This window comes from Podarcis pityusensis (assembly GCF_964106645.2).
Source record: "Podarcis pityusensis genome assembly, chromosome: 8".
NCBI lineage: Eukaryota > Metazoa > Chordata > Lepidosauria > Squamata > Lacertidae > Podarcis > Podarcis pityusensis.
In genome coordinates this window covers 88,523,417-88,538,363 of record NC_138033.1, presented here as the reverse complement: position 1 = coordinate 88,538,363, position 14,947 = coordinate 88,523,417, and the positions used below count along the sequence as shown (strand labels likewise).

Here is a 14,947-nt window from a genome sequence, read left to right as displayed (position 1 = left end):
AGGACCGGGAGAGCAAAATCAAAAGAGACCACCCAGTTTGTTTGTGTCTATCTGCTCAAAATAGCACACCCCACTCATTCATTTTGGAACTGGGGTGCTAATCCTGGCTACTTACCCTTTGACCGAGCTCCTAGGGCTGCATACCAAGAAAATTCCTGCCAAGACACAGAGGGGAAACGTTGGCTTTTTTAAGGAAAGACATTGTCAGAGAAAGTCCTATTTCGCAGCTACTTCCTAAGCTCTGGAGCAGCCTTCCCCAACCCGGAGCCCTCCAGATATTTTGGGCTGCAACTCCAATCAGTCCCAACCAGCAAGCTAGAGATGCTTTGCAGCAGGAGAGCTCCATGTCCTGCCATTCCCAAGTGAAGCAAAATGAGTTACGGGTTCTCAGGTGGTCCCTTTGTTGTTTAACTCACTTAAACACTGTTTTTTAAGAAGAGATAAATTGGCTGAGTAACCTAGTCCTCCCCCCACCAGAGAGAATTTGATTGGGTGGAGGTGCCACTGCAGGCTAAACTGGCATCCTGCCTGAGGGGTGACCCAAGTGTCACTCCACCAGTGCAGAGCGCCCCCCCCCTCCAAATGTCCAGCCAGGTGATGTTCCAGAGGCAAGGAGGGGCTGAGTCAGCCCAGGATCTACTGGATCCCAAGCAAGTCCCAATGACATTGCATGATAGCATGGGGTCCAGTTGGACTACTTCAAGCTGCTGCAACAATTGTCTGCCTCTCCCCCAACACATCTCCGCCCGCCAGCTGCTGCACCAGTTAGGATTGCTCCTCCAAACAGTGTGCAGCGCATGACTTAAAACTAAGCACTACACACTTACAACATTCTCTCTTGCTCCTTCTTGCCGTTATGGGGGGTGGGTGTGTAAGGGATTGAAGCAAGAGGCCATGCCCCATCGTGCTGTCAGGGTTGGACTTTGGGACAGACATCAGCAGCAGGGGCAGCAGGGGTCCCCCAACAGAGCAGAGCTGACCTTGTAATGGAAGTGAAGCAATACATGACCATCTCAAGAGGCTGCCCATCCCTCAAACCTGCTAAGGTGATTTAAGTCCAGAGTCTAAAATTACCCAACTGCACCGCAAGCTGGAAGTCTGCTTATCCCTCTTCTAATGCGCTGCTAAGGCGGCTGGAAAGAAAAGCCAAAGTGAACAGGCAGGTTGGCAGGATGAGCTCTTACCTGGCACTGAATTGTGGCAAACCCTCCCAGCAGCAGGAGAAATGGGGAGAGTCCTTGTCCCAGCCTCATTCTGAAGTCTTTTCAAGGCCTTCTCTTCCAAGTGTAATCAAGAAGCCTAAAAGAAAACAGAGGTAGGAGAGAAGGCAACTAAGGAAGACCTAACCCATCATAAAACTGCAGACCTTTACTTGGAGGAAGGGAGTTGCAATGGCAAACTCTGGCCCGGGAGCTGACTGGCTTCTTCTAGGAACTTTGCCCAAGACTCATGAAGCACACACAACAACGGATGGCCGGGCAGCAAGCAGCAACAACGGATGGCTCTCTCAGCTGGAGAGCTCAGCCGGGAAGTGCAACAGCAGCTGCCGCAGCAGCAGAACATATTTACTGGTCGATTCCAAGCCAGGCACATCTGTTCCAGCATTTTCAGCCCAGGCTGGCTGTTTGCGTTCTGGTCCCTCCCTTTGGCTGGTTGATGAAAGTAGGTTACTTGGCCTGGGAGCAACGGGGCTTGTCGTCTTGGCTCTCTGCTCATCCGGGTGGCGGTGCTTTCACCTCCTTGACTCACTTCCCTGCAGCCACAACAAGCCTCTTGTAGCCTTGATTCGACGCCAAGAGCCTTTGACTGCTGCCCTTCTGGTTTAACTCTCCTGCTGCCATATTCACAACATTGTGCCCACCCCAAAAGAAGTTGTGGCTGTGGGTGCTCCATTATCCAAGTCTTCCTCCAAAGGCAAAATTTATTTTCTCCTTCCCCTTATCCCCATACTTTCCCTATTTTAAAATTGCCCTCTAAAGCTGCCTTTCCAGATGCTTTAGGCAAATTGGCTGAAACTGAGGGGAGTTCTGGTCCAAAATCTCTGGACGGAAATTTGAGCCCGAAACCTTGGAGGGCACACGGTTTAGAAAGGTGCTGCCATCCAGCAAGGTCACTGAAGGTTTCTGAAGGCCTCCTCCTGCAGAGCATCTTGGCTGTGAGTCCTGGAAGACTTGACCCCTGCCTTGCAGGCCTTTTCCCTCCTGGCCTGGGAGGAAGGGCCCTGACTGACTCCAGCTACAAAAGCTGGGGCTGCTGAAGAGGCCAGAGACCATCTTGGTTTTCTCTTAGCACAGATGCAGTTCTTCAAGCCTGAGCTTTCACAGCCAGCACCAACCACCACTGGCAGCAACAGCAGCAGGTATGTTCTCTGTTTAAGACAAGTGCTTTTTTCTGGGGGGACGCAGACCTCTAAACATTTTATGAATCTAAATTTGGCCTCATTGGGGGGCAGTATTTCCATATGAGCAGGAAAATGAGAGTAACCCTAAACATTTTTTTTAAGAAGAAAAAAGAACTGGTTTAAGGTAAAATTTTATTCTCTTGCTAATTGTGCTGTTTTAAATGTGCATTTTATATCTGACTTCCTTCTTTGAAATGTTTAAGATTTTGCTGCATTAAATGCACATTCTGTAGTTGACCACCTTTATAAGGTTTTGTTTTGAAATCTTTAAGATAAGACTAGTTTCCTGTTAACTACACTGCTTTGAATACATACTTTATCTTTGACTTTCTTCAGTAATGTTTTATTCTGGGTCATTATACTTGATGTTTTAATGTGTTATAAACGGCTTTGAGACTTTTTCTTAAAAATATAAAGCGGTATAGAAAAGAAAAGAAAACTAATAATACTACTCTGCAAACATTTTATTTGGAGGTCCATAAAAACCTGAGTTTACTGAGTGAGGGTAGCACTGTACTTTTTGATAATGTTTGCATTTTAAAAATCATATTTATCTACCTCAAGCCTGAGGCAGAAGACTGGAGAAAGATTAATTAAAACCCTTGCTTAAAGGTAGCCACCTGCCTAAGGAAAAGAAAAACCTCCCAAGAGGTTTGCATTTGCATTACTTCATTAAGCTACCAAAGCGAGGCATCGGTCCATCCTGGAACCTGAAAATCAAGGAATGGCTGGTGAGTTTGCAAGCAAAAGGAATACGTGTGTTTCAGTTTGCTTATTAGCTTAGGAAGGGCAGATTAGGTTAGCATGAATGAATCTCTCTCCCACAGCCTTATTGAGAAGCTGGCTGGTTTCTATAGGCACAGAACACACACACATTTCTTTTGTTTGTGAAAAGGTTTTGCGAACCCACAAACCACAGGCAAAAGCAGGATGAGCAAATGCTTCCTTCAACCAGTGCCCTGCACCCTCCTTGTCTGGCTGGAACATGTCCTTGAAAGCTGATAGTGACTCTCAGCTTGCAGGGATGGAGAACAGAGAGGTGTGTGTGTGTGTGTGTGTGTGTGTGTGTGTGTGTGTGTGTGTAAACCAGCCTCCTGTGCAAAGGCAAAATCCACATTTATTGCTCTGCCCTCACCCCCCACAGCATGTGTCCCGCACCCCAGAAGGCAACAAGGCCCTTGGACAAAGAAGGGGCTGCTCTACACAAAGCGACATTTTGCAGGGCCCCACAAGGTCCTTTTCCATGGTGGAATTGCTTCCCAGAGAGTCTCTCTTACCTCCCTTCAGTACTAGCACTCCAGCAGAGAGACTGAGAGGGCTCAGTCAGTGGAGAAGGAGACTCAGGGTTGTGAGTTTGAACCCCATGTTGGGCAAAAGAGTCCTGCATTGCAGAGGGTTGGACTAGATGTTCCTTGTGGTCCCCTCCAACTCTACAATTCTATGATCTATATCCTCTGCACTTTGTAAATGGATTTGAATCTGCACTGTTGCCCTCTGTTTTTTTTAAAATCATTATTGCTGTATTATGGTAGAAAAGTATTACGGCAATTTGCACATCTGAGTGCTTGGCACAAAAAGTTGACCAGCCTTTTTTTAAAAAAAGAAACCCGGACACCACACCCGCTGTTCCCCGTGGCCAATGATGTGCAGAGCCCACTTTCTGTATGCTGGTGCCTGCGCCCTTTTCTCCAGACAGCAACAAGGATGTCCCAAAAAGATAAAGCAATCTAACTGGATCCACATGTCAGAGATACAGCTGTGTTTACAGGGGTGGAAACTGAGTTTGGCAAGCACATCTCAAGGAAGCAAATGGTTCTAAGAACCCAAAGGCTGCCAGCTCCAACCTGCTTCCTGCCCCCAAAGCCCCTGCCAGCCAGCTCCAAGGATCAGCCCCACCAGAAGGGAATCAGCCTGATGCTTGCATGGAATACAATCCTGTATTAGAAAGAAGGAGAAATAACCTACTGAGCCACAAAGAGAGAGCTGCCTCTTGTAGTTCCCTTAGCAACGCTCTTCTTCCAGTGTAGGACTTGGCCGAGCCTGAATGGAAATTGGGAGCTCTGTAAGATGCTCTTAAATAGACTGAAAGCAGAAGGTTTGTTTTTAAAGAACTGCTTCCTAGTCTGAATTTAAGGAGGACAAACAGCCGACAGCTGACCTTCCTCTGAGGTACCAGAGGACATTAGGAAAATGGGAATCTGCCTTCTGTTGAGGCAGACCGTTGATCCACCTAGGTCACTATTGTTTACACTTCCTTCAGCCCCATCCTACAAGTCAAGGATAAGGGAAGTGGTCGTGCAGCAGTGCCTGTGGCGGCACAGGCTGGCTGCCCCTGTTGTCCACAAGAAGCTTCCATTGGCCCATCGATAACAGTGCCGTCTACACTCAGTGGCAGCAGCTCCCTGCGGTTTCAGGGCAGGCCAGCCACACCAGGATATGCGGACGACTGAAGCCAGGACTTTCTGCATGCAAATCTGATGATGGCCTGTGGCACAGAGCTATAGCCGCCCTTCTGTGACTGAGTTAGACCTTCCCCAGGCTATTAGATTGCATAGTTAGCTGGATAAAGAGTGGCACAAGCAAATACTGACAATTAAATAACAATACAATTACAGTGGTACCTTGGGTTACATACGCTTCAGGTTACATACACTTCAGGTTACAGACTCCGCTAACCCAGAAATATTACCTCGAGTTAAGAACTTTGCTTCAGGATGAGAACAGAAATCGTGCTCCAGCTGTGCGGCGGCAGCAGGAGGCCCCATTAGCGTTAGCTTCAGGTTAAGAACGGACATCCAGAATGAATTAAGTACTTAACCCGAGGTACCGCTGTATTTAAAAAAACTTATTTGGGCTCCTTTTAAAAAAACCTCATACATACACACAAACACCCACCCACTGTATTCTTGCTTACTGTGTCCTAGTACTGAGTATGAGAAGTAGATCCAAAATTCAGGCACCCTTGCATCCTTTTCTCAGCAGTTTTATTTTTTACTCCTTTCTTATTGATCCCCAACATGAAATCTGACTTTTTCGCAGCAGCTGTTCAGCATTCCCACTGAGCTGCGCACCACAAAGCCAAGATCCCTTTAGTGGTCAGTTATTGTCCATTCAGACCACAATCATATACACACAGGCACGCAAAGTTGGGATTCTCCCTCCACCCCCTGCCTGTGCAACATTTTACCCCTGCATGCATCAAACCCCATTTGCCATTTGGCCTCCCAGTTACTCCTTTAGAGAGACAATCTGGAAAATCCAGCACCTCACCCTGGACTCTAGGCTATTTATGAGGAAGTTAAAAGGCAAAGTGAGACAATACAGATTCTCTGTGACAACTGTCCATACTTCCATTCTGCTTCCTGCTGTTTCAATTGGTTATTGATCCACATGAGGATGCCTTAGCTCACGGCTGCACCCCACATACAAAAACATTTAAAACATGTGGTTCCTCCCCAAGAATCCTGGGAACCATAGTTTGTTAAGGGTGCTGGAATCTGTATCTCTGTGCCAGGTAAACTACAGCTCTTGGGTGGCAGAAGCCATGCGTTTCAAATGTGTGGTGTGGTTGTGACCTTCGTTTACTCAGGACGGGAGCCTTGGGTGAGGGATTTCATGGAAAGAAAGCTCTCTAGATTTCTCATCACCTGAGGAAGTGGGAAGGCTAACAGGCCTTGATACCAGCATCTCACTGGCAAACATAGTAACGCAATGAACAAAATAAATAAAACAGCATTGATTGTGAACAGGCTACACAATAGCAGCACCTGTCTGGGACACTTACAAAATTCCTTGGCCCATCTGTGTCCTGTGCTGACACAGGGCTGCTCTGGGGGATCCGCCCACTGCAATGGAGCCCACTACAAAACCTTAAGTGGGAGCAACTGGGCATCACACTGATGCATCTGGACAGACCGGCGTCTCTCTTCACTGCCTCTTTCTCTCTCTTCTCATTCAAAGGCTTCCTGCCCTTACAGTCTTCTCATTATGGGTACGGCTCACTAGCAATGTATCAAAAGAGAGCACAAACACATCTTTCAAAGTGTTGCTTTCTAGAAAGGACTCAAATAGCAAAGACTTGAAAAGGAATAGCCATCCAGAAATGGTATAACAGAGAGTCCGAGAAATTGGCTTTAACCAAAAAACCAACCCAGAAGTTGTGCCTCACCAGAGGACGAAAGACAAAGGAAGCATTCTCTGCAGTCTGGTGAACCTTTGTTGCCTTTACAAACAAAGGAGAAGATAGTAAATCCAGTGCCAAAGGCAGTTTAAAACCATGTGGACTGGATGGCCTTTTGGGAACATCTATTTTCTGCAAAGGCAGCCAGAACCCTCAGAAAGACAAAACAACATTATGTGACTCTCAAATTCCTGAGTGCTGTCTGTGCAAAAAGGGGAGGAGGGAGTTTCCCCCTCCCACTTATATGTACTTGTAAAGATGTATGATGATAATTTGGATATTTTATTTTTATTTTTAATTATAAACCACTTGGAGGTGGTTAAAAAAAATTAAGCAGAATATCAGTTCTGTCCTGGATACTTTAGCTGAGATTCCTGCATTGCAGGGGGTTGGACTCGATGACCTTTGGGGTCCCTTCCAACTCTACAACTCTGTGATTCTATGATGGCTACTTTCAGTGGCACTGAAATCTCCAGAGGAGAGATCAGTTTGTGTCTTGATCCATTTATGCCCGGTGCTCGTGGCAGAAGGCATATATGCAAGAGGGTGCCGAGTGGGAGACGTGGAAGTCCTCAGCGCATTCGCCCCGCGCCCAGAAAGTTAGAGGGTCGGGGTCTGCGTAGGCTTCTTCGAGCAAGCCGTTTCCCCCTCCTGGCAAGGCGGGGGTCCCCCACAGAAGCAGCCTGAAGTGACCGAGCCCAAGAGAAGCGTCGCCCGTCCTCCCCGGAGGCGGCGTCGGGGGCTTCCCCACGGAGGGCGGATGCGAACCTGCCTCGGCCGCCTTCGACCACGACGCCCCGCGGGCGGGCGGAGCTCCGGCGCTGGGGAATGGGAAGGGCGGGCCGAGGCTCCGGCGCCCGGGCTCGCTCGGCTCCGAGGGGCTGCCTGCCTGCCTGCCTGCCTGCCTCCCTGCCTGCGCCCCAGCCGCCCGGAGGGGCTCCCCCAGCCCCGCGCAGCCAGGGCCGCCGAGGGGGCATCCCGGCCCCACGCCTGCCTTCACGCGGCCCCCTGAAATCTCCTTCCTCGACTCGGAAACAAGCAGCACGTGCGGAGCGCCGTCCCAGTCGGAAGGCGGGGACTCCCGCCGGGACCCCGGCTCCGCTCCCGCTCCCGCCCCGGGCCCCGGTCCGACTCACCTGCCTGCCTGCCTGCCGGGTGGGCGTCCGCGCCTCGCGCTCCCGTCGCGGCTCCTGCTTAAGACTCGGCCGGCCGGGGGCGGGGCCAGGAGAGCCCTGAGCCGCCGGCGCCCCCTCGGGCCGCCCCTTTCCTCCGGGAAGGGGCCGGCGAGGCCCGCGATGCTCCCCCGAGAGACCGCCCGGCTCCGAGGGCCGCGTCCCCCTCGCCCCTCCCGGGCCCACTTCGAGGGGTCCCTCCGTCGCGCGGCCTCGGGCACCTCGAAGTGGGCCGGGGGGGGGGGCAGAGAGGCTCCCAGCCCCTTTCAGGCCCCTCCGTGGCAGAGTTCTTCGTGGAAGGCTCCGTGGTTACTTTCAGAGCCTCTTGCGAGTCAGGCGCGTTGCGGAAATTGGGCTTCATTTTAAGAATATGGGGAAAGATTTGTTACCAGTTAAGACTAGCTGAGCGGGGTAACTTGTATGGTCATTTATTCCAATGAGAAGCAGGGGTGGGGCGAGGTCTCCTGCTGCATTTGGGGACCCCCTTCACTGCCTCCAAGGCCTTCAGCTGAGGACTCCACGAAAACCCCTCCATGGCCGGCGGGGAGTCAAAACAGGGCGTCACCCTCCGCATCCCAGGGGCTGCAGGAGCAGAGAAAGGCCAGGCCGACTGCGGCAAAGACGAAAGCCTCTGACCTGTCCCAGGAACTCGCGACCAAGAGGAGCCAGGTTTCATGGGGAACTAGGGTCGTGGCTGCAAGAGGCACACAGTTGCTGGGCTGGAGAAGGAGCAAAGGAAAGCAGCGGACCGCCGTGTTGTGGCCCAGATGCCTCCAGAAACACTCGCTCTGGGCTTGGGTCATGGCCATGCTAGAAGCAGGAAATGGCTGCCTCAGCACCAAGGGGTTGCCACCTTCTTATTTGTAAGCACACCCTCTGCCCTTGTGCTAATTAAGTTGATGGCTCACCATACCATAGAATCATAAGAGCTGGAAGAGACCCGAGGGTCATCTAGTCCAACCCCCTGCAATGCAGGAATCTCAGCTAAAGCATCCGTAACAGATGGCCCTCCAACCTCTGCTTAAAAACCTCCAAGGAAAGCGAGGCCACAACCTCCTGAGAGAGTCTGTTGCCCTATCAAACAGCTCTGACTGTCAGAAAGGTCTTTCTGATGTTTAATCAGAATCTCCTTTCTTGCAACTTGAAGCCACGGGTTTGAATCCTCCCCTCCAGAGCAGGAGAAAACAAGCCTGCTCCATCTTCCATGTGACAGCCCTTTAGATATTTGAAGATGTCATTCATATCTCTTCAGCCACCTTCTTTTCCAGGCTAAACCTACCCAGCTCCTTCAAGTGCTCCTCACAAGACTTAGTTTCCAGACCCTTGATCATTTGCATTGTCCTCACCTGTCAACGTTCCAGCTTGTCAACATCTTTCTTAAATTGTGGTATGTCCAGAATTGGACACAGTATTCCAGGTTTGGTCTGACCAAGGCAGCAGAGAGTGGTAGATTTGGATTTGTGGGTTGCAATACCAAAAGTGTGAGAAGCCCTTAGGGTGGTTTAACAGGAAAGGGTTATCAAGGGTTATTAGTTTCATTCAATGAGCCAGCTGTGTGTGTCACCAGCATTAGCCTCATTGAACTCATTGGAAGGTGCTAGCCAAGATGTCTCGTTCAAAGACTTGAAACTTTAGTTTAGTAGCAGTGTACAGTACATAGAATCATAGAATCATAGAATCATAGAGTTGGAAGAGACCACAAGGGCCATCGAGTCCAACCCCCTGCCAAGCAGGAACACCATCAGAGCACTCCTGTCATATGGTTGTCAAGCCTCTGCTTAAAGACCTCCAAAGAAGGAGACTCCACCACACTCCTTGGCAGCAAATTCCACTGTCGAACAGCTCTTACTGTCAGGAAGTTCTTCCTAATGTTTAGGTGGAATCTTCTTTCTTGTAGTTTGGATCCATTGCTCCGTGTCCGCTTCTCTGGAGCAGCAGAAAACAACCTTTCTCCCTCCTCTATGTGACATCCTTTTATATATTTGAACATGGCTATCATATCACCCCTTAACCTCCTCTTCTCCAGGCTAAACATGCCCAGCTCCCTTAGCCGTTCCTCATAAGGCATCGTTTCCAGGCCTTTGACCATTTTGGTTGCCCTCCTCTGGACACGTTCCAGTTTGTCAATGTCCTTCTTGAACTGTGGTGCCCAGAACTGGACACAGTACTCCAGGTGAGGTCTGACCAGAGCAGAATACAGTGGCACTATTACTTCCCTTGATCTAGATGCTCTACTCCTATTGATGCAGCCCAGAATTGCATTGGCTTTTTTAGCTGCCGCGTCACACTGTTGGCTCATGTCAAGTCTGTGGTCAACCAAGACTCCTAGATCCTTTTCACATGTACTGCTCTCAAGCCAGGTGTCCCCCATCTTGTATTTGTGCCTCTCATTTTTTTTGCCCAAGTGCAATACTTTACATTTCTCCCTGTTAAAATTCATCTTGTTTGTTTTGGCCCAGTTCTCTAATCTGTCAAGGTCGTTTTGAAGTGTGATCCTGTCCTCTGGGGTGTTAGCCACCCCTCCCAGTTTGGTGTCATCTGCAGATTTGATCAGGATGCCCTTGAGTCCATCATCCAAGTCGTTGATAAAGATGTTGAATAAGACTGGGCCCAAGACAGAACCCTGTGGCACCCCACTAGTCACTCTTCTCCAGGATGAAGAGGAACCATTGATGAGCACCCTTTGGGTTCGGTCAGTCAGCCAGTTACAAATCCACTGAGTGGTAGCATAGTCAAGACCGCATTTTACCAGCTTCTTTACAAGAATATCATGAGGCACCTTGTCAAATGCCTTGCTGAAATCAAGGTAGGCTACATCCACTGCGTTCCCTTCATCTACCAGGCTTGTAATTCTGTCAAAAAACGAGATCAGGTTAGTCTGACATGACTTATTTTTCAGAAATCCATGCTGACTGTTGGTGATCACAGCATTCCTTTCTAGGTGCTCACAGACTGTTTGCTTAATGATCTGCTCCAGAATCTTCCCTGGTATTGATGTCAGACTGTCTGGGCGGTAATTATTTGGGTCCTCTCTTTTCCCCTTTTTGAAAATAGGGACAACATTTGCCCTCCTCCAGTCTGCCGGGACTTCGCCTGCTCTCCAGGAATTCTCAAAGATGACTGCCAGTGGTTCTGAGATCACATCTGCCAGTTCTTTTAATACTCTTGGATGCAGTTCATCTGGCCCTTGAGACTTGAATACATCTAAACTAGCCAAGTATTCTTGTACTATGTCCTTAGTTATCCTGGGCTGTGTTTCCTTTGCTGAATCATTTGCTCCAAATAGTGCAGAAATCAGAGGCACACACCAGAGGTCTTTCCTTGGACTTAAGGTATGGTTAGGCTTGGATTGTTGCCAAAGCTAAAAAATTAAGCTGTCTGCTTCAAAAAGCACAAAGATGCACAAAAGCAGACAATTTCCCCCTCACTTGGTTTCTTCTTCAATTGATTAGTTCATCGGAACAGAGGCAGCAACCACCAGCCACACCTAGGCACATGTGGCAGTTCAGTGCCACTAATGCAGCGGTTTGACTTCACCCCCAGAGGTGCACTCCATTGCCTCAAGTCAAGACAGAAGGAGGCTAGAAACAACAACAACAAACAACAACAACAACAACACACTAGCAGCCGGTGCACAGAGTGAGGAACTACCTAGCAGGAAGGGTTGGTACATATAATTTTTATATTTATTTGCTTCCATTTCTCTTCATTTATACTCAAAGCAGTTAATAAATGGGTGAAAACACAGCATTCACAAAATGTTAATTAGAGGTTTTTAAGCAGAGGGCTGGCTGACCACCTAGCAAGGAAGTTGTAGGCTAGGCAGTGGGTGGACTAGATCACTTGGAGATCCCCCCTCTGTGATTCTGTAGTATACACATTAAAGTCAGTTCAATTTGTATCCCCTTTTACAGCCCAACCCAAAATTGGCTTTATTACTTGTATTTGATGGACAAATACTTGGCAACTTTTTAATTCATCAGTTCAAGACTTATTATTGCTAAAAACTGGAAGGTTCTAAAACCCAATCTACAGTATTACAAAGCTGGCATCAAGAAGTGTGGAAACTAATCTGATATGGGGAAATACACACATAAAAGCACAGTGAAAAGGAACAGAGACAGGCAAGTTCACTAGTAGAGGGAAATATAAGTGGAATCAGATTTATTGTGAGATAAAGCATTCTATTGAACTTTCATAAGAATAAGACTTTGGGAAAGCAAGCTATTATTGCCAGCATAGAAAGCCAGCAACATCCTGCTTTTCATAAACACATCCTGCTTTAGAAGGCAAGGCAAGAGAGGTTAACTGCCCAGCGGGCATGCAAAAGTGTGTTACAAATCTCCAACAGCCAGTTTCTGTAAACAAAGGCTGCATATGTACCATGCATTTAAAGAAGCCTGGGAAATGCAGGGGTGAACGCAGTTCCCAGCATTCTGAGGGTGGGGGAGCCATGTGCTTTTCACCTTTTCCCTGCCCACCATTTCACAGTTGATGGGAAGGTTGTCACTTTGTGGAAGAAAATATGCATGCTTTGCTGCAGCGATAACCACACAGGAACAACAGGAAAGCTGATTCACCTTAAATCTCACTTTGGATCTCAGCAGCAGTTTTTATGCAAAAACTGCAGATCAATTGCTCATCCAGGGAAGCCAGGGAGAGAAAAGGGCTCTTTCCATCAGGAAAAAAGCTGGAACGCCCTAGGATGAAATGTCATGCCCTAGCTTTCGCAGGGAGGAAATCCTAGTGAATCTCCAAAGATGACATGATTTCCATGTGTGCCCCATCTGTAGCTTTGCCCACGTCAGTCCTAGGCCTTATCACAACACTGGGGAGTCGTCACAGGACAACAATCTGATAGGAGTCACAGAGACACATAATGTATCTGGACCTAGTTATTGCTCCTAACGGGCAGTGATTCAACAACTAGAATCATGCTCACCTATTGCTCATGCCAAGGAGAAACTGTACAAGTTAACCAATAAGTTGTTGGCATGAAATAAGTAAACAGTGAGGAGGACTCCATTTCCAGTACAAAGAGCCTTGTGACTTGCAATAATACTTTTGAAAATGTCAGGGTACAAATAATAGACTGTTACAACTGGATTTTGAAATGTTACCGTGTGAAAGCTTTTAAAAGTTGTGGGGAAGTGGGCTAAGACAGGAGCTGATGACAAATGAGCAAGATAAAGATGTCACAGACATATGGGGCAAATAAATCTAGCATCAGGATTCCTGTAGCTTCACAAAGTGCAACCAGACTCAAAAGAGATATTGCAGAGATGGGGAAAGTCAGAAATGGCACTCAGAATGACCAGGGGACTGGAGCAATGCAGGGGGAAAGCAGGCAGAAGCTCCAGACAGAATGCAAAATGAATTCAGTCACTGTGGCTCTAAAACTGAACTAATCCTAACCTATTCACTCCACTCATTCAAGTTTACTCACAATGAATCACAGAACCAAGACAATAATGCCAATTTACACCACAAAGAACTTGTAACCAGAACTCAGCAGCCAGAAACATCATAACCAGACACTGGTATGACCTGTCAGGAGTAAGCATGGACCAATGGTACCAAATAGTAGGGGAAACGGCCTTATTAGAAAAACTAACCAACAAACTGAAACTGACATGGGGACAAATAGAAGAAGACGCCTCCCCTTTATCACATACACAGCCCAACAAGACAGTAACAAAAATCCACCAACAGCATACAAATCAATACAGTGGTACCTCGGGTTACAGATGTTTCAGGTTATAGACTCCGGTAAACCAGAAATAGTACCTTGGGTTAAGAACTTTGCTTCAGGATGAGAACAGAAATCGTGCTCCGGCGGCGTGGTAGCAGCCGGAGGCCCCATTAGCTAAAGAGGTGCTTCAGGTAAATAACGGTTTCAGGTTAAGAACGGACCTCCGGAACGAATTAAGTTCTTAATCCGAGGTACCACTGTATGGCTAACCTGATCCAAAACACCCACCCACCCCACTCATACTTGAAAACAAAGATCACCACAGCCAATCACAAATGAACAGCCACACCCTAGGCCACCCCAACCTCTCCCACCACCAAAGGAACACAAGCAAATAGCAGAGAACCTGCACAAGCAACGCTGACACAAAACCCCATACATATATTAAGTAAAATAGAAGTATTGCCACCTGACCCCACTCACCTTTCCCCCTCCACCTCTTTCCCCCTTTTCTTCCTAATGTTTCAACAAATGAAACTGATCTGTAAAAAATGTTACTTGAAAAGAGAGAGAGAGAGAGAGAGACATTGCACATACTTTTGTAAACCAAGAAAATCTTTAATAAAAATACATTTAAAAAAACCAATGAATCACAGAATTGCAGAGTTAGAAGGGATCCAGAGGGTCGTCTAGTCCAGCCCATCAGGTCCAATCAGCAAGACTGGGCAGCTTCAAAGAAGATCCCCTTTTGGAACTCTGGCGCTGGGAAGGGAGCTGATTTTTTTGGTGATGGAAGAGGCCCTTCTTCACAACCAGGACGCCAAGTGGAAAGCTGCCATGTCATTAGCTAAGAAGCCAAATCGGGTTCTTCACTCTGAGCCTGATGCTGGTATCAGAGAAAAACAGGCACCTTTCTTTGAGCCCAGGGAACCACATTCCTCTCCCCCTGCGTCACCAGTTCACTGGCACAGAGAGCATGCCAGGCGGGAGGCCACAGAGGACGTTACCTGTCCAGTTCAGCCCATGATAATGACCTGGCCCACAGAACCCACAAGGGGTTCCAAACAGCCCAGCCCTCTGTGTGTCAGGGATTGGGGGGCCCGCCCTCTTAAGCGTCTCAGTGTCATTGCCTCCAGATGAGGGCATGGACTCTGAAGTGGAAGGGTAAGCAGGGCCAGCCCCACAAAGGCTCTCAGGTGAATCTGTGGGGCCAGTGCCCCACCCATTCCTGCCTGGGGATGTGGCACTGCCATTCTCTGACTCAGAGGACTCCGCTGGAGAAGAACAAGAAAGACCTGGGGCTTCCCCCACTTTGTTGCAGTAGATTACTAGATTACTGAAGGAGGCTGGGCCCCTTTAGGTAGGGCAACATCTTGCAGCACAGGTGGAGCTAACAGTTATGTTGTACTTGCTGCTACTTCTGTAAATGGACTCAGTTTCAGCTTGTTCCTTGCTGGAGCAGCTACAGAGCTTTGTTCTTCAGAGCACAGCCTTCAGAACCT

General features: G+C 48.4%; 1 protein-coding gene across 4 annotated transcripts in view; it reads right to left on the bottom strand.

Annotated features, from left to right (window-relative positions):
* The window catches only part of PLAT (plasminogen activator, tissue type), a 31,224-nt gene extending 23,435 nt beyond the window's left edge, over positions 1-7,789 (bottom strand). For 2 of the 4 annotated variants that reach the window (XM_081016448.1, XM_081016451.1), the window contains exons 1-3: positions 7,467-7,487; positions 1,185-1,299; positions 116-155 (exon numbers count right to left, since the gene is read on the bottom strand). In XM_081016448.1, coding sequence (XP_080872574.1) covers positions 116-155; positions 1,185-1,253 — 109 coding nt within the window. In that variant the 5' untranslated portion in view covers positions 1,254-1,299; positions 7,467-7,487. Of the gene's footprint in view, positions 1-115; positions 156-1,184; positions 1,300-6,185; positions 6,414-7,466; positions 7,488-7,717 lie in introns of those variants that run through there. The other 2 variants (XM_081016449.1, XM_081016450.1) reach the window with 2 other exon arrangements.
* Between the last annotated feature and the right edge of the window lie 7,158 nt (positions 7,790-14,947).